This window comes from Aythya fuligula, chromosome W (assembly GCF_009819795.1).
Source record: "Aythya fuligula isolate bAytFul2 chromosome W, bAytFul2.pri, whole genome shotgun sequence".
Taxonomy (NCBI): Eukaryota; Metazoa; Chordata; class Aves; order Anseriformes; family Anatidae; genus Aythya; species Aythya fuligula.
In genome coordinates, this window is record NC_045594.1 from 167,519 (window position 1) to 187,265 (window position 19,747).

At 47.0% G+C, this 19,747-nt stretch overlaps 1 protein-coding gene across 3 annotated transcripts in view; it reads right to left on the minus strand.

The window, feature by feature from the left end:
• Nucleotides 1-354: 354 nt before the first annotated feature.
• The window catches only part of LOC116501438 (AN1-type zinc finger protein 5-like), a 49,159-nt gene continuing 29,766 nt past the window's right edge, over nt 355-19,747 (minus strand). For all 3 annotated transcript variants that reach the window (XM_032207012.1, XM_032207011.1, XM_032207010.1), the window contains exons 5-6: nt 1,371-1,496; nt 355-1,084 (exon numbers count right to left, since the gene is read on the minus strand). In XM_032207012.1, coding sequence (XP_032062903.1) covers nt 936-1,084; nt 1,371-1,496 — 275 coding nt within the window. In that variant the 3' untranslated portion in view covers nt 355-935. The remainder of the gene's footprint in view (nt 1,085-1,370; nt 1,497-19,747) is intronic.

Sequence of the window (19,747 nt, forward strand, 5' to 3'; positions counted from 1 at the left end):
CCTGTACTCAACTCTGGTGAGGCTGCACCTCGAGTAGTGTTCAGTTTTGGGCCCCTCACTACAAAAAGGACATTGAGGCCCTAGAACATGTCCAGAGAAAGGCAACAAAACTGGTGAGGGGTCTGGAGCACAAGTCTTATGAAGAGCGTCTGAGGGAGCTGGGATTGTTTAGTCTGGCAAAGAGGAGACCCAGGGGAGACCTCATTGCACTCTACAACTTCCTGAAGGGAGGTTGTGATGAGGAGGGGGTCAGCCTCTTCTCCCAGATAACTAATGATAGGACTTGAGGAAATGGCCACAAGTTGTGCCAGGGAAGATTTAGATTAGATATCAGGAAAAACTTTTTCTCTCAGAGTGGTCAGGCACTGGAACAGCCTGCCCAGGGAGGTGGTGGAGTCACTGTCCCTCACAGTGTTCAAGAAGCACCTGGATGAGGTGCTAAGAGATATGATTTAGTAGCTTAATGGGTAGTATTGGTGATAGGAGGACAGTTGGAGTAGATGAAAGTAGGTCCTTTCCAACCTTGTGTTTCTATGATCTTCAGTGATAGAAGTAGACTGCCAACCTTTCTAACCCTTCTCTCAAACAGGCACATAACCTTTGGCTAGTGCTATACACCTCAAACATCTTAAAAGGCAGATCTGCTGCAAGCATTCACATAGTAGACATCTGTTTGGCACATATCCTCTGTGCATGTCTATTTCTGTGCCAATTCTGATCATCCAATTATACTCTGAGGAGGGCATAAATGTTTCCAAGGGCTTTATCTATCCAATTCTCCCTGTAACAAACACCTAAACATTCTGAAATATTATTAAGACAGACAAGACTAAAAGTAAGAGTTGGTAGAACAAAGGAAAATGGCCATGCATCTGCTCTTTAATGTTTTCCTAGGATATATTAAAATTAAACAGTCTTTTCATAAATAGGTTAGTTTATATTCTCTGGATTTTTTCAGCCACCACAACTGGGTTCTCTTTCCTGATTTTTGCTGCAGCTTCTGCTTTGTAATCATATGGGCAGTTATGCTTGTCAGAATAACGGTGAAGTCCACAAAATAAGTTTCCACATCGGCAGTCAAATCCTGTACAAAGAAAATGAAAAGAAAAAAAAAAAAAAAAACATCACTAGGAAGCTTCAGATTTTAAGCAAGCTGTAAATTAAGGGCTTAGTTAACACAAAGGGGGGATACATGCATCTAAGAGTAAGCAAAATGAGTATTTCCAAATTATCAGCTCTATTAAGTAGTCTAATGTTACGGATTTTGAAGCAGCAAGCAAGTTTAACGTCTGAAGATATTTCAACAAACAATCTAGTAAGAGACAACTAATCATATAGCTCTGTTCAACATTGACAAAGTGCTCTCATACCTGTAAGGCCAACCTTCTTTCTGCACATGAAACATCTGTTCTTCTTTGGTTTGGGAAGTTCAGAAGCTCTCTCTTCACTCTGTGAATTACTACTCTGGGAAACCGATGGACTTGGTTGAGTAATAACTGTTAAAGCAAGCAAAAGAAATAAAGGTTTTTGGTGTTCTGTTTTTCTCCTTTTCTTGACTTCACTAGCTATTCAGTAGCAAACATATATTTAGTAGAGGGAAATTAATCCTTAATAAACTTCAGGGTTTTATATTATCTAAAGTACTATATAGAACAGGTATTCTACTAACTTCCTTTTTAGCTCTACAGAAGACAATCATATTTTCCTTACTGTTCCATCATCTAAAAAATACAAGATACCTAGCTGTTATCTCCTGTATACGCTGACATAGGTGTAAACACTTAGAAAGTGCTCTAGAAGTTCCATGTACACACAAAACTAAAAATCATATCACAGAATCACAGAATTGTCTAGGTTGGAAGAGACATCAAGATCATCGAGTCCAACCTCTGACCTAACACTAACAAGTCCTCCACTAAACCATATCACTAAGCTCTACATCTAAATGTCTTTTAAAGACCTCCAGGGATGGTGACTCCACCACTTCCCTGGGCAGCCTGTTCCAGTGCCTCACAACCCTCTCGGTAAAGAAGTTCTTCCTAATATCCAACCTAAAACACCCCTGGCGCAACTTTAGCCCATTCTCCCTCGTCCTGTCACCAGGCACGTGGGAAAATAGACCAACCCCCACCTCGCTACAGCCTCCTTTAAGGTACCTGTAGAGAGCAATAAGGTCGCCCCTGAGCCTCCTCTTCTCCAGGCTGAACAAGCCCAGCTCCCTCAGCCGCTCCTCGTAGGACTTGTTCTCCAGACCCCTTCACCAGCTTTGTCGCCCTTCTCTGGACTCGCTTGAGTACCTCCATGTCCTTCTTGTAGCGAGGGGCCCAAAACCGAACACAGTACTCGAGGTGCAGCCTCACCAGAGCCAAGTACAGGGGGACAATCACTTCCCTAGCCCTGCTGGCCACACTGCTTCTTATACAAGCCCGGATGCTGTTGGCCTTCTTGGCCACCTGAGCACACTGCTGGCTCATATTCAGCCGACTATCCACCAATACTCCCAGGTCCTTCTCCGCATGGCAGCTTTCCGACCACTCATCTCCCAGCCTGTAGCTCTGCTTGGGGTTGCTGTACCCCAGGTGCAGGACCCGGCACTTGGCCTTGTTGAACTTCATGCAGTTGACCTCAGCCCATCGGTGCAGCCTATCCAGATCCTCCTGCAGAGCCTTCCTACCCTCGAGCAGATCGACACACACACATAACTTGGTGTCATCTGCAAACTTACTGAGGGTGCAGTAAGTTTGATCAAGCTTAAATTTATTTCAAAACAATAACATTGGCACAGTCAAGATATTGAACAGAGGGGATACCTGTGGAGAATACAGTTAAAAGGAACATATTTTAGAAACAAATAACATTAACAGTAATGTGTTAGTCATAGTACTGTAATATAGTAATACAATAGTATTCAATAGTAATGTGTTAGTCATAGTACTGAGTTACTCTGCCACTATATTTGCAGTGGGGGGATGTAATTAGCTTTGGTTTCTGATCCTCAGTAGCCCCTGCTCCAGAAACCCAGAGGTCGACCTCGAGTTTCTTCTGGGGTTTTCTGCCAAAGGCTCCAGGTGAGGCCATGCTCCCCAGCTGCAGTGTAACGTATGTTTTGCACAGCTGGTCCGGTACGGACAGGCCCAAGGGCTACTGCACGAGCTATTTCTTGTTTGATTTGTTCAAATGCCTGTTGTTGCTCGGGGCCCCACTCAAAATAGTTTCTCTTTCGAGTCACTCGATACAGAGGACTCACAAGCTGACTATAGCCTGGAACATGCATTCTCCAGAATCCCACGAGGCCTAGGAAAGCTTGCGTTTCTTTTTTGCTAGTTGTCGGAGACATTGCCATTATTTTATTGATCACATCCATTGGAATATGGCGACGTCCATCCTGCCATTTTACCCCCAAGAACTGGATTTCCTGTGCAGACCCCTCGACCTTACTCTGTTTAATGGCAAAACAAGCTTTCAGGAGAATTTGGATTACTTTCTTCCCTTTCTCAAAAACTTCTGCTGCTGCGCTGCCCCACACGAGGATGTCATCAACGTACTGCTGGTGCTCAGGAGCTCCCCCTTGCTCCAGTACAGACTGGATCAGTCCATGGCAAATAGTAGGGCTGTGTTTCCACTCCTGGGGCAGCCGATTCCAGGTGTATTGGATGCCCCTCCAAGTGAAAGCAAACTGCGGCCTGCATGCTGCTGCCAAAGGGATGGAGAAAAATGCATTAGCGACATCAATTGTGGCGTACCACTTGGCTGCCTTTGATTCCAGTTCGTACTGAAGTTCTAGCATGTCCAGCACTGCAGCACTCAACAGTGGCATGAATTCATTCAGGCCACAATAGTCCACTGTTAGCCTCCACTTGCCATTAGACTTTTGCACTGGCCATATAAGACTATTAAAGGGTGAGTGATTCTTGCTGATCACTCCTTGACTCTCCAGCCGGTGAACCAACTCATGGATGGGAATCAGGGAGTCTTTGTTGGTGCGATATTGCCGTCAGTGCACCATTGTAGTAGCAATTGGTACCTGCTGTTCTTCAAGCTTCAGCAATCCTACAACGGAAGGGTCTTCTGAAAGGCCAGGCAGGGTAGACAGCTGCCTAATCTTCTCTGTGCTCAAAGCAGCTATGCCAAAAGCCCACCGGTATCCTTTTGGATCCTTGAAGTACCCTCTCTTGAGGTAGTACTGGGTCTGGCTGGAATGTTAACTTTCCCGGCAGCAGCCCATTCAGTGCCGTACTCTGTACTTGTAGCTGGAACAGCAGTGTTATCACACCAGTGTTGTGTCTACTGCTGAGCAGCAGTGGCACAGCATTGGGCCTTTCTCTAACCCTCCTAGGGGGTGGGCAAAAAGTGAGGAGAGAAACATCACTAGGGCAGCTGACCTAAACCAATCAAAGGGATATTCCATACCATGTGGTGTCACACTCAGCAATAAAAGGTGGAAACAGGAAGAAGAGGGGAGGGGTGGGCTCTCGTTGAGAAGACGTCGGTCCTCCTCTCGAACACCGGCTGCGTGCGTTGAGGCCTTGCTTCAAGGACGTGGTCAATCATCGCTCATTTGTGGGAAGTAGAGAGTAATTTCTTTCCTCTGCACTTCCATATAGCTTTCATTTATTTTGTTTGTTTGTTTTCCTCCCTTTTTCCCCTTTCCCTTTTATTTTCCCCTTAGTTAAGTTGTTTAGTTCATGGTAGTCTTTATTTAATTATTATAATTATTTCCCTTTAATTAAATTATCCTTATCTCAACCCGTGAGTTGTTCTTTGCTTTACTTCTCCCCCTCCTTATCTAAAGGAGGGGGAGTGAGAGAGCGGTTGTGGGGTTTAGCTGCCCAGCACGGTAAAACCACCACAGTCCTTTTTGGCGCCCAACGTGGGGCTCGAAGGGTTGAGATAACAATAGAATTGATTAAACGCATACAACTAACACACTTGCTTGCTAGTAACCATGTTCCTTGCCCTGTTAATAATAATGGCTTTGTTCATATGTCATGCAATTCGTGTCATATTCTCCTTTCTCCTATATATCCGATCCGACCAAGTGCTACAATCTGTGTTCACTTTTTTTAATTCGTTGTGCTGCCAAGCACTGACCTTGGTTTTACTCTGGAATTCAGGCTCTGCGCTGTTATCATTTGGGTCCCATGGAAACTATCTTTCAGAGAATATTCAGAATTACACTGCCTTCCTTTTCTCATCTGGACACCAGTTTATTAATAATATCAGGAATGGTACCTTTCCCTTCTTTCACAGTGGGCTAATTACAACAGTTTGGGAGTATTTTGAAGATCCATCTGTAACCCATGTATTGCTATTTCTAATTCTGAATAACAGGTTTCATTTTCTCTCTAAGATTAGTCGATTGTTTAGAAAACTTATTTGGGAATCTGTCCCGAAACAGTCTCGTGGTGAGTGGCACAGTGTGTGGGATGATGTTAGCAGATACCTGTCACGAGTGTCTCCTCCAATAGTTTTGAACTTCACCCCTGAGCAAGTGCTAAATCCTAAAAACTTGGTAGAATGTTTGAGAGTTGTATGTCCTGATCCTGATAATGCCGGAGAACAACAGCTTGCAGCATTGTGCTGGGTCCTGGTTTATTCCTATCAAACACTGTTTAACATCATCCAGCAACTTGAAGAGAGGGAGGAAGTCTCTGAGTCTGATGACCAAGTAACACATGCTGTGGCTGACCCAGAGAACCAACCAACTATGGTATCAGTCGCCCCCATAGTCAAGTCAAAACAATGGAAACGGAGGTCAGCTCGTTTAGTAAGGGAAGAAGGCTCTCCTAAGAAGGAGGGAGAAGGGGAATTGGCAGGTACCTCTAAAGCAGAGCCATCACAAAAACAGCAGGAAGACGAGACGGAAATCATAAAGGAATCAGAAATCACTCGATCCTTATCCCTGAGTGAGATGCGAGAAATACGAAAGGATTATGGTCGACGCCCAGGTGAACACATCCTCACTTGGCTGCTCCGATGCTGGGATGCTGGGGCCAGTAGCCTACAATTAGAAGGCAATGAAGCCAAGCAGCTGGGATCCCTCTCTAGAGAAAGGGTAATCGACAAAGTAATCGGGAGAGGAGCACAGGCCCTCAGCCTCTGGAGACGACTCCTGGCAGCTATCAAAGAAAGATATCCCCATAAGGAAGATATTGTATATCACATAGGCAAGTGGACCACTGTGGATAAAGGTCTCCAACATCTGCGGGAATTAGCTGTGCGGGAGATGATTTATAGTGATTTGGACAATGCCCAGACACCTCAAGACCCCGATGAAGTCCAGTGCACAACATCCATGTGGCGTAAATTTGTGCGGAGTGCACCAGCAGCACATGCCAGTACCCTGGCAGCAATTCACTGGGATGAGGGGATGGGACCAACAATGTATGATGTCTCCTGCCAACTTCAAAAATATGAAGACAATCTCTCTGCTCCGCTACAGTCCTGTGTCTCAGCTGTGGAGAAATTGTCTAAAGGACTTGACAAGCTTGTGGAGAAAGTATATTCCCCCTCATCTAGACAGAGTGATACTTCAGCCACTAAGAATCAGCATTCGCCTGCTCAAGAGAGAGAGTACCCAAGACGTACACCACGTGGCACCTTGTGGTTTTATCTGCGTGATCATGGGGAAGATATGAGGAAATGGGATGGTGTACCTACTTCAACCCTAGCTGCTCGGGTACGTGAACTGAAAGGAAATACAGCAGCAAGAAGAGGGGCTCCTAAGAGAAATGCTGCTCCAGTTTCTATTGGGCAGTACCCCAGAGGCAGTAGAAGAGCTGATGTTATTCTTGACCACGATGAAGGGACCTCTACCTCTCATTTGCCAGAATTTGTGCATTTGCAAGAATTAAGTGGCAGACGCTCCAGCCAGGACTAGAGGGGCCCTGCCTCTGGCCAGGTAGAGGAGAGGGATAACCGTATTTATTGGACTGTGTGGATCCGATGGCCTGGAACATCAGAACCACAGGAATACAAAGCTTTAGTGGACACTGGCGCACAATGTACCATAATGCCATCAGGCTACCAAGGGACAGAACTCACCTGTATCTCTGGAGTGACAGGGGGATCCCAACAACTATCTGTACTGGAAGCTGAAGTGAGTCTAACTGGGAATGAGTGGCAAAAGCATCCCATTGTGACTGGCCCAGAGGCTCCGTGCATCCTTGGCATAGACTATCTCAAGAGAGGGTACTTCAAGGATCCCAAAGGATACCGGTGGGCTTTTGGCATAGCTGCTTTGAGCACAGAGAAGATTAGGCAGCTGTCTACCCTGCCTGGCCTTTCAGAAGACCCTTCTGTTGTAGGATTGCTGAAGGTTGAAGAACAACAGGTACCAATTGCTACCACAACGGTGCACCGACGGCAATATCGCACCAACCGAGACTCCCTGATTCCCATCCATGAGTTGGTTCACCGACTGGACAGTCAGGGAGTAATCAGCAAGACTCGCTCACCCTTTAATAGTCCTATATGGCCAGTACGAAAGTCTAATGGTGAGTGGAGGCTAACAGTGGACTATCGAGGCCTGAATGAAGTCACGCCACCACTGAGTGCTGCAGTGCCGGACATGCTAGAACTTCAGTACGAACTAGAGTCAAAGGCAGCCAAGTGGTATGCCACAATTGATATTGCTAATGCATTTTTCTCCATCCCTTTAGCAGCAGCATGCAGGCCGCAGTTTGCTTTCACTTGGAGGGGCATCCAATACACCTGGAATCGGCTGCCCCAGGGGTGGAAACACAGCCCTACCATTTGCCATGGACTGATCCAGTCTGCACTGGAGCAAGGGGGAGCTCCTGAGCATCTTCAGTACATTGACGACATCCTCGTGTGGGGCAACACAGCAGAAGAAGTTTTTGAGAAAGGGAAGAAAATAATCCAAATTCTCCTGAAAGCTGGTTTTGCCATTAAAAAGAGCAAGGTCAAGGGGCCTACACAGGAAATCCAGTTCTTGGGGGTAAAATGGCAGGATGGACGTCGCCATATTCCAATGGATGTGATCAATAAAATAATGGCAATGTCTCCGCCAACTAGCAAAAAGGAAACGCAAGCTTTCCTAGGCCTCGTGGGATTCTGGAGAATGCATGTGCCAGGCTATAGTCAGCTTGTGAGTCCTCTATATCGAGTGACTCGAAAGAGAAACTATTTTGAGTGGGGCCCTGAGCAACAACAGGCATTTGAACAAATCAAACAAGAAATAGCTCGTGCAGTAGCCCTTGGGCCTGTCCGTACTGGACCAGCTGTGCAAAATATACTGTACACTGCAGCTGGGGAGCATGGGCTCACCTGGAGCCTTTGGCAGAAAACCCCAGAAGAAACTCGAGGTCGACCTCTGGGCTTCTGGAGTCGGGGCTATCGAGGATCAGAAGCCAATTACACCCCAACTGAAAAGGAAATACTCACAGCATATGAGGGTGTTCGAGCTGCTTCAGAAGTTGTGGGTACAGAGGCACAGCTCCTCTTGGCACCGCGGCTACCTGTGTTACATTGGATGTTCAAAGAGAAAATTCCCACTACACACCATGCAACTGATGCTACATGGAGTAAGTGGATAGCGCTAATTACACAGCGGGCTCGAATGGGAAAACCCAATCGCCCAGGAATCCTGGAAGAGATTATGGACTGGCCGGAAGGCAGAGATTTCGGAGTGCCAACAGAAGAGGTAACCCGTGCTGAAGAGGCACCACCATACAATGAGTTGCCAGAAGACAGAAAGCAGTATGCGTTGTTTACTGACGGATCCTGCCGTGTGATAGGGAGCCATCGGAAATGGAAAGCTGCTGTGTGGAATCCCATACGACGAGTTGCGGAAGCCATGGAAGGGGAAGGTGAGTCGAGTCAGTATGCAGAAGTAAAAGCCATACAACTAGCCCTAGATATCACCGAAAGAGAAAATTGGCCAGTATTGTATCTTTATACTGACTCATGGATGGTGGCAAATGCTCTGTGGGGGTGGCTGCAGCAATGGAAACAGAGCAACTGGCAGCGCAGAGGTAAGCCTATCTGGGCTGCTACCCTGTGGCAAGATATTGCTGCCCGGGTAGAAAACCTGGATGTTAAAGTACGCCATGTAGATGCCCACATGCCCAAGAGTCACGCTACTGAAGAACATCAGAACAACAAAGAAGTGGATCGAGCTTCGAAAATTGAAGTGGCTCAGGTGGACCTAGACTGGGGATGTAAGGGTGAGCTGTTTGTAGCTCGATGGGCCCATGAAACATCAGGACATCTGGGGAGAGATGCCACTTACAGATGGGCTAGTGATCGAGGGGTGGACTTGACCATTGAGGCCATCACACAGGTTACCCATGAGTGTGAGACCTGTGCTGCAATCAAGAAAGCCATGAAGGTAAAATCTCCCTGGAACAGGGGGAGATGGCTAGGGTATCAATATGGTGAGGCCTGGCAAATTGACTATATCGGACCACTCCCCAAAACTCGCCAAGGCAAACGGTACATACTCACCATGGTAGAAGCAACTACTGGGTGGCTGGAAACATACCCTGTAAACCATGCCACAGCCCGAAACACTATCTTGGGCCTGGAAAGACAAGTATTGTGGCGTCATGGTACACCAGAGAGAATTGAGTCTGACAATGGGAGTCATTTCCGAAACAATCTTGTTACCTCCTGGGCAAAGAGGCATGGTATTGAGTGGGTGTACCACATCCCTTACCACCCACAAGCCTCTGGGAAGGTTGAGAGGTACAATGGACTGTTAAAGACTATGTTACGAGCATTAGGTGCTGGGACGTGGAAACAATGGGACACAAATCTACCAGAAGCCACTTGGCTAGTTAACAATAGGGGGTCTGACAGCCGTGCTGGTCCTGCCGAAACAAAACCCCTACACACTGTGAAAGGAGCTAAGGTTCCCGTAGTGCATATAGGAAGGTGGATGGGGAAGGCAGTGTGGGTTGCTCCTGCCTCGGGAAAAGGCAAACCCACTCGTGGGATTGTCTTCGCCCAAGGACCAGGGTATACCTGGTGGGTCATGCAAAAGAATGGGGATATCAAGTGTGTGCCTCAAGGAGATTTGACATTGAGAGAAAACTAATCTATAATCTAAGTTATATGTTGTAGGAAGATGCTGTAGGATCAACGACAGGTCAACTTTGCAAGGAGCCGGGCAGTGCAACAAGGACTTGAGCTAAGCTGGTGCTGGTGTCCAGACATCCAACTCCGCCTGCCTTGAGTGGCCACTTTGGCAGATGAAGACCTAATCATCAACAGTTCTTATGGACATTTTCCAAGAAAGACCTATAGAATGAAAAGATACACCTGCCTATTAATCCTGTTAAATCCTTGTCCTGTTAAAGGACAAGGGATAATGATGAGAATGCTTGTATGCTAAAGTATGGGGATCTGAGTGTGACACAAATGTTATGGAATAAGGGGTGGAGGTTGTACTGGGTCTGGCTGGAATGTTAACTTTCCCGGCAGCAGCCCATTCAGTGCCGTACTCTGTACTTGTAGCTGGAACAGCAGTGTTATCACACCAGTGTTGTGTCTACTGCTGAGCAGCAGTGGCACAGCATTGGGCCTTTCTCTAACCCTCCTAGGGGGTGGGCAAAAAGTGAGGAGAGAAACATCACTAGGGCAGCTGACCTAAACCAATCAAAGGGATATTCCATACCATGTGGTGTCACACTCAGCAATAAAAGGTGGAAACAGGAAGAAGAGGGGAGGGGTGGGCTCTCGTTGAGAAGACGTCGGTCCTCCTCTCGAACACCGGCTGCGTGCGTTGAGGCCTTGCTTCAAGGACGTGGTCAATCATCGCTCATTTGTGGGAAGTAGAGAGTAATTTCTTTCCTCTGCACTTCCATATAGCTTTCATTTATTTTGTTTGTTTGTTTTCCTCCCTTTTTCCCCTTTCCCTTTTATTTTCCCCTTAGTTAAGTTGTTTAGTTCATGGTAGTCTTTATTTAATTATTATAATTATTTCCCTTTAATTAAATTATCCTTATCTCAACCCGTGAGTTGTTCTTTGCTTTACTTCTCCCCCTCCTTATCTAAAGGAGGGGGAGTGAGAGAGCGGTTGTGGGGTTTAGCTGCCCAGCACGGTAAAACCACCACAGTAGTCTATGCCAAGGACGCACGGAGCCTCTGGGCCAGTCACAATGGGATGCTTTTGCCACTCATTCCCAGTTAGACTCACTTCAGCTTCCAGTACAGTTAATTGTTGGGATCCCACTGTCACTCCAGAGATATAGATGAGTTCTGTCCCTTGGTAGCCTGATGGCATTAAGGTACATTGTGCGCCAGTGTCCACTAGAGCTTTGTATTCTTGTGCTTCTGATGTGCCAGGCCATTGGATCCACACAGTCCAATAAATCCGGTTATCCCTCTCCTCTACCTGGCCAGAGGCAGGGCCCCTCTAGTCCTGGTTGGCGTGTCTGCCACTTAATTCTTGCAAATGAGAAGCAGAGGTCCCTTCATCAGGGTCAAGAATAACATCAGCTCTTCTACTGCCTCTGGGGAACTGTCCAATAGAAACTGGAGCAGCATTTTTCTTAGGAGCCCCTCTTCTTGCTACTGTATTTCCTTTCAGTTCACGTACCTGAGCAGCTAGGGTTGAAGTAGGTACACCATCCCATTTCCTCATATCTTCCCCATGGTCACGCAGATAAAACCACAAGGTGCCACGTGGTGTACGTCTTGGGTACTCTCTCTCTTGAGCAGGCGAATGCTGATTCTTAGTGGCTGAAGTATCACTCCGTCTAGATGAGGGGGAATATGGGGAATATGCTCGTTCTACGAGGTAGTCAAGTCTTTCAGACAGTTTCTCCACAGCTGAGACACAGGACTGTAGCAGAGCAGAGAGACTGTCTCCATATTTTTGAAGCTGGCAGGACAGATTATACACTGTTGGTCCCATCCCCTCATCCCAGTTAATTACTGTCAGTGTACTGGCATGTGCTGATGGTGCACTCCGCACAAATTTACGCCACATGGATGTTGTGCACTGGACTTCATCGGGATCTTGAGGTGTCTGGGCATTGTCCAAATCACTATAAATCATCTCCCGCACAGCTAATTCCCGCAGGTGCTCTTGAACTTCCTCCATGGTGGTCCACTTGCGTAACTGATATACAATATCTTCCTTGTGGGGATATCTTTCTTTCACAGCTGCCAGGAGTTGCCTCCAGAGGCTGAGAACCTTTGCCTCTCTCCCAATTACTCTGTCTATCACCCTTTCTCTAGAGAGGGATCCCAGCTGCTTGGCTTCATTGCCTTCTAATTGTAGGCTACTGGCCCCAGCATCCCAGCATCGAAGCAGCCAGGTGAAGATGTGTTCACCTGGACATCGACCATAATCCTTTCGTATTTCTCGCAACTCACTCAGGGATAGGGATCGAGTGGTTTCTGATTCCTTTATGATTTCCATCTCTTCTTCCTGCTGTTTTTATGATGGCTCTGCTTTAGAGGTGCCTGCCTTTTCCTCTTCTCCCTCCTTCTTAGGAGAGGCTTCTTCCCTTACCAAACGAGCTGACTTCTGTTTCCATTGTTTCGACTTGACTATGGGGGCAACTGATACCATAGTCGGTTGGTCCTCTGGGTCAGCCACAGCATGTGTTATCTGGTCATCAGACTCAGAGACTTCCTCCCTCTCTTCAAGATGCTGGATGAGGTTAAACAGTGTTTGATATGAGTAAGCCAGGACCCAGCACAACGCTGCAAGCTGTCGTTCTCTGGCATTATCAGGGTCAGGACATACAACTCTCAAACGTTCTACCAGGTTTTTAGGATTTTGCATTTGCTCAGGGGTGAAGTTCAAAACTATTGGAGGAGACACCTGTGACAGGTACCTGCCTATATCCTCCCACACACCTTGCCACCCACCACAAGACTGTTTCTGGACAGATTCCCGGGTAAACTTTCTAAACAATCGACTAATCTTAGAGAGAAGAGGAAACCCGTTATTCAGAATTAGAAATAGCAATATATGGGTTACACATGTGTGAGGAATGTTTTAACAATTTGTGTCACAGAATCACAGAATCACAGAATTTTCTAGGTTGGAAGAGACCTCAAGGTCATCGAGTCCAACCTCTGACCTAACGCTAACAGTCCCCACTAAACCATTTCCCTAAGCTCTACATCTAAACGTCTTTTGAAGACTTCCAGGGATGGTGACTCCACCACTTCCCTGGGCAGCCTGTTCCAGTGCCTCACAACCCTTTCAGTGAAGAAGTTCTTCCTAACATCTAACCTAAAACTCCCCTGGCTCAACTTAAGCCCATTCCCCCTCATCCTGTCACCAGGCACGTGGGAGAACAGGCCAACCCCCACCTCGCTACAGCCTCCCTTGAGGTACCTATAAAGAGCGATAAGGTCGCCCCTGAGCCTCCTCTTCTCCAGGCTGAACAAGCCCAGCTCCCTCAGCCGCTCCTCGTAGGACTTGTTCTCCAGGCCCCTCACCAGCTTCGTCGCCCTTCTCTGCACCCGCTCAAGCACCTCGATGTCCTTCTTGTAGCGAGGGGCCCAAAACTGAACACAGTACTCGAGGTGCGGCCTCACCAGAGCTGAGTACAGGGGGACGATCACCTCCCTAGCCCTGCTGGTCACACTGTTCCTGATACAAGCCAGGATGCCGTTGGCCTTCTTGGCCACCTGAGCACACTGCTGGCTCATATTCAGCCGACTATCCACCATCACTCCCAGGTTCTTCTCCGCCAGGCAGCTTTCCAACTGTTCCTCTCCCAGCCTGTAGCTCTGCTTGGGGTTATTGCACCCTGGGTAGAGGACCCGGCACTTGGCCTTGTTGAACTTCATGCAGTTGACCTCAGCCCATCGGTGCAGCCTATCCAGATCCTCCTGCAGAGCTTTCCTACCCTCAAGCAGATCGACACACGCACCTAACTTGGTGTCATCTGCAAACTTACTGAGGGTGCACTCAATGCCCTCGTCCAGATTATCGATGAAGATATTAAAGAGGACCGGCCCCAGCACCGAGCCCTGGGGGACGCCACTAGTGACTGGCCTCCAACTGGACTTGGCTCCATTCACCACGACTCTTTGGGCCCGGCTATCCAGCCAGTTTCTAACCCAACGAAGCGTGCGCCAGTCCAAGCCAAGAGCAGCCAGTTTCTTGAGGAGAATGCTGTGGGAGACGGTGTCAAAAGCCTTGCTGAAGTCAAGGTAGACCACATCCACAGCCTTTCCCTCATCCACCCAGCGCGTCACTCTGTCATAGAAGGAGATCAGGTTCGTCAGGCATGACCTGCCTTTCATAAACCCATGCTGACTGAGCCTGATCGCCTGCTTCCCCTGCAAGTGCTGCATGATGACTCTCAGGAGGATCTGCTCCATGAGCTTTCCTGGCACTGAGGTCAAACTGACAGGCCTGTAGTTTCCCGGATCTGCCCTCCGGCCCTTCTTATAGATGGGCGTCACGTTTGCTAGCCGCCAGTCGATTGGGACCTCCCCCGATAGCCAGGACTGCTGATAAATGATGGACAGTGGCTTGGCCAGCTCCTCTGCCAGTTCCCTCAGTACCCTTGGGTGGATCCCATCCAGCCCCATCGACTTGTGCACATCTAAGTGCCGTAGCAGGTCACCAACCAGTTCTTCATGGATGAGGGCCACATCCTGCTCCCCATCCCCTTCCACCAGCTCAGGGTACTGGGTATCCAGAGAACAACCGGTATTGCCGCTAAAGACTGAGGCAAAGAAGGCATTGAGCACCTCCGCCTTTTCCTCATCTCTTGTAACTAAGTTTCCCCCCGCATCCAGTAAAGGATGGAGATTCTCCTTAGTCCTCCTTTTTGTGTTGATGTATTTATAGAAATGTTTTTTGTTATCTTTAACGGCAGTAGCCAGATTGAGCTCCAGATGAGCTTTGGCCTTCCTAATTTTGTCCCTGCACAGCCTCGCTACTTCTTTAAAGTCCTCCTTAGTGGCCTGCCCACTTTTCCAAAGCTTATAAACCCTCTTTTTCCTCCTAAGATCAAGCCACAATTCTCTGTTGAGCCAGGCCGGTCTTCTTCCCTGCCAGCTCGTCTTTGGGCACGTGGGGACAGACCGTTCCTGTGCCATTAAGACTTCCCTCTTGAAGAGCGCCCAGCCTTCCTGGACCCCTCTGCCTTCAGAACCGCCTCCCAAGGGACTCCACCAACTAGTGTCCTGAGCAGCTCAAAGTCAGCCCTCCGAAAGTCCAATACAGCGGTTTTACTGGTCCCCTTCCTGGCCTCGCCAAGAATAGTGAACTCCACCATTGCATGGTCACTCTGCCCAAGACAGCTCCCGACGATCACGTCCTCCACCAGTCCTTCTCTGTTTGTGAAGAGAAGGTCTAGCGGGGCACCACCCCTGGTAGGTTCACTAACCAGCTGCGTCAGGAAGGTATCTTCCACGCTCTCCAGAAACCTCCTAGACTGCTTTCTCAGGGCTGTGTTGTGCTTCCAGGATATGTCAGGGAAGTTGAAGTCCTCCATGAGTACAAGAGCTGATGATTTTGCAACCTCTGTCAGCTGCCTGTAGAATTCCTCATCCGTCTCCTCATCCTGGTTCGGCGGTCTATAGCAGACCCCGACCAGGACACTAGCCTTGTTGTCCCTGCCGATCCTAACCCAAAGGGACTCGACCTTGTCATTCCCAACCTCGAGTTCTACAACCTCGAAAGACTCTCTAATATAGAGAGCCACACCACCACCCCTTCTATGCTGCCTGTCCCTTCTATAGAGCTTATAGCCAGGCATTGCAGCACTCCAGTCATGAGACTGGTCCCACCACGTCTCCGTGATGGCAACCAAGTCGTAGCCTGCCTGCCGCACGATGGCTTCCAGCTCCTCCTGTTTGTTACCCATGCTGCGTGCATTGGTGTAGATGCACTACAGCTGGGTCATTGCCTTATCCTCCGGCCTTGCCATTGTTCCCCCTGGCACAGCTCCAACAATCCTAGCCTCAGCCCCATCCCCCTTCCTACCTAGTTTAAAGCCCTCTCAATGAGCCCTGCCAGCTCCTGGCCCAGGATCCTTTTTCCCCTAAAAGATAGGGACCCGTCTGCGGCCATCAGGCCAGGTGCTGAGTAAAGTGCCCCATGATCAAAAAACCCAAGATTTCTGCGTTGGCACCAGTCCCGGAGCCACGTGTTTAACAGGTGGGCTTTCTGTGTCCTCTCTGAACCCCTCCCTGCCACTGTAGGGATGGACGAAAACACCACCTGCACTCCCGCTCCATCCACTAACCGACCCAGTCCCCTAAAGTCCCTTTTGATAGCCTTGAGGCTTCTCTCTTCGATGTTATCACTGCCCGCCTGGACTATCAAAAGGGGGTAATAGTCAGAGGGGCGTACCAGGTTAGGAAGCTTCCTGGCAACGTCCCTGACCCTGGCCCCAGGGAGACAGCAGACTTCCCTACGGGTAGGGTCAGGCCGACAAATAGGGCCCTCTGTTCCCCTAATAATCGAGTCACCAACAACAATAACCCTCCTGTCTTTCTTGGTGGAGGCAGTCCTGAGGCGCAGAGTTGACCTCCTCCGTGTCCATAAAGAACAATTCTGTTTGAATCCTGTCTGCCTCTGGGCCCTGCACTGGCAATTTAATTCTTGAACCACAGATGCAGTGTGTCCCAGTCTCCCCCTCATTCTAGTCAATTTATCACTTCTTAAATTTATGAACCTGTTTGCTTTTGTTATTCTGGACTTCTATTTCTAACACTGCTATAGATGTGTCTGTGAATGGCTGGGGAAGAATGTTTTAATTACTCGTGTGTCTGGGAGTTTCAGAACAACTGATAACAACTAGTGACTGTTATGGGATACTATGTGGATCTTTGGTATCTGGTTAGGGGGGCCGAGAGATAAAGAGGAAGGAGAAAGAAGCTGAAGGATGGCTGGGAGACAAGACTTGAAGAGAATGTTCTATAAACTTGGTATGGTGCCCAGTAAGTACAAAGGGGGAGAGGAAGACTACGCGCCTTCAGCATGAAAGACCCCTAGAGACCCCCAGAAGAGACCCCAGAGGAGACTGCGCATGCTCCAGTAGGAGGGACTGCACCCCGGAAGCTAATTTTAATAATCTATATTTTTTAGAAGTAGTAATGAATATGTATTAGTCAAGGAGCAGAAAAATCAGCTGCTTGATGTAACTGGTGTGTGTCCTGGTGGAGCGGAGACTCCCAGTGCACCCAGCGCTGTTTGCTTACCTCTATTCCTTTATATTCTTTCAATAAATCCTATTTTTTTTATTTAATCCTAATTTGAATCCTGAGCCATTTATAACACATGGATATTCAAAATACTCCCAAACTGTTGTAATTAGCCCACTGTGAAAGAAGGAGGAGGTACCCTTCCTAATATTATTCATAAACTGACATCCAGATGAGGAAAGGAAGGCAGTGTAGTTCTGAATATTCTCTAAAAGATAGTTTCCATGAGACCCAAACGATAACAGTGCAGAGCCTGAATGCCAGATTAAACTCAAGGCCAGTGCTTGGCAGCACAGCAAATTCAAAAAAACGAACACAGATTGTAGCACATTCTCGGACTGGATATAGAGGAGAAATGAGAACATGACACGGATTGCATGACATACGATCAAACAAGCCATTATTAACAGGACACTGAACATGGTGACTAGCAAGTAAGCGTGTTAGTTGTACGCATTTTAATCAATTTTATTCAATCTATTCTATCAATTCTAGCCCTTCGAGCCCCACGTTGGGCGCCAAAAAGGACTGTGGTGGTTTTACTGTGCTGGGTAGCTAAACACCACAACCGCTCTCTCACTCCCCCTCCTCAGATGAGGAGGGGAAGAAGTAAAGCAAAGAACAACTCACAGGTTGAGATAAGGATAATTTAATTAAAAGGAAATAATAATAATAAAAGAAAGATTATTATGAACTAAACAATTTAACTAAAGGGGAAAAAAAAAGGAAAGGGAAAAAGAGAGGGGGAAAGGAAAAAAAAAAGGAGGAAAACAAACAAATAAAACAAATGAAGGCTATGTGGAAGTGCAGAGGAAAGAAATTACTCTCTACTTCCCACAAATGAGTGATGCTTGACCACGTCCTTGAAGCAGGGCCTCAACGAATGTAACCGGTGTTCGGGAGGAGGACTGACGTTTTCACAATGAGAGCCCACCCCTCCCCTCTTCTTCCTGTTTCCACCTTTTATTCCTGAGTGTGACACCACATGGTATGGAATATCCCTTTGATTGGTTTAGGTCAAGCTGCCCTGGTGATGTTTCTCTCCTCACTTTTTGCTCACCCCCTAGGAGGGTTAGAGAGAGTCCTGATGCTGTGCCAGCACTGCTCAGCAGCAGACACAACACTGGTGTGATAACACTGCTGTTGTAGCTACAAGTGCAGAGCACAGCACTGTATGGGCTGCTGCAGGGAAAGTTAACATTCCAGCCAGACCCAGTACAATTATCTAAAACCTGAGTCAACCAGAACAGCAGTTAGCATTCTTGAGCTTTAAACCACTGATTCTGAGACATCCAACACACAACTACAAATTACACACAGTTCAAAAGAGCCTTCTTGTTTCAGACTTTTTTCCCCCGATTATTTAAAGAGCAAACTACAGATTTACACTGGAAATCTGTATCCTTGCACTGTATTCAGCCTTAATGTTCAAGCAGATATAATCAAAAAGACTCATTTTTCAATCAACATTATTGTGAACAGTTTTGGTCAAATTTTAGTCACATTTTACTCAAGTCCTCTCCAAGACAAAAATGGGTCCTTTTTGTTAACTTCTCTGAATCATGTTCGTTTCCATTAAAATATTAATTTTTCCATCGAGAGATGTTGTTTTTTAAATACTTTTTGTACACAAATTGGTACAGAGGAAGTCTGAGGGAGGTATGTTTGTATACAAACTTGAACACATACAAGCCAGGGAGTTTCAGTTTTCCTGAACACTCACAGTTGCATGATGATGTCTATTATTCTAAAAGATAAAGAGCAAACTATAAAATGCAATCCAGAATTATTGAGAACATAGGCTTAAATTGTTTGCAATAAATTTCATGCACACAAATACGATTTCTTAGTTGATCCTCTTGGATCAGTAAGCATCACATTCTGTGAAAAGTGCGTTATTTCCAAGCATGAAGAACCAGTTATGTTGACTATCTTTACTATTTATAACTGCTCTTTAAAAATCAAAATCCTATTATTATGTTTGTATACCTATTACTACTAACAGAAAGCCTCACAAAACAGTTCTGATTCCATCACTGCTGCACTTTGATGGGTTCCATCAAAATTCATTTGTTATTAATCCAGGTCACTCTTACTGTAGTGCAGTTGATAAGTACGATAGCAAGCATAGTAGTTATGACATACAGCATTACATAGCAATTAATATTATACAAAAATCATGGGCTATTCTTACCCAAGATCAAACCCACTTGAGGTACACAACAGGCTTTCCCATTCTTCTGCATTACCCACCAAGTGCACCCAGGTCCCTGAGCAAAAGCAATCCCACAAATGGGTTTGTCTTTGCCTGAGGCAGGAATAGCCCAGACTGTCTTCCCCAGCATGTATTTTATGTGCACTAGAGGGACTTTATCCCCTTCTACAGTACATAAGAGTTATAATTGGGCAGGGTCAGCTCAACAGATCCCCTAGCATTGACTAACCAGGTGGCTTTTGATAAATGTGTATTCCAAAGTTTGAATGCCCCAGCACCTGTTGCTCTCAGTGTAGTCTTTAGCAATACATTGTATCGCTTGATTTTCACAGAGGCTGGTACGTGATAGGGGGTGTAATATACCCAACCAATGGCATG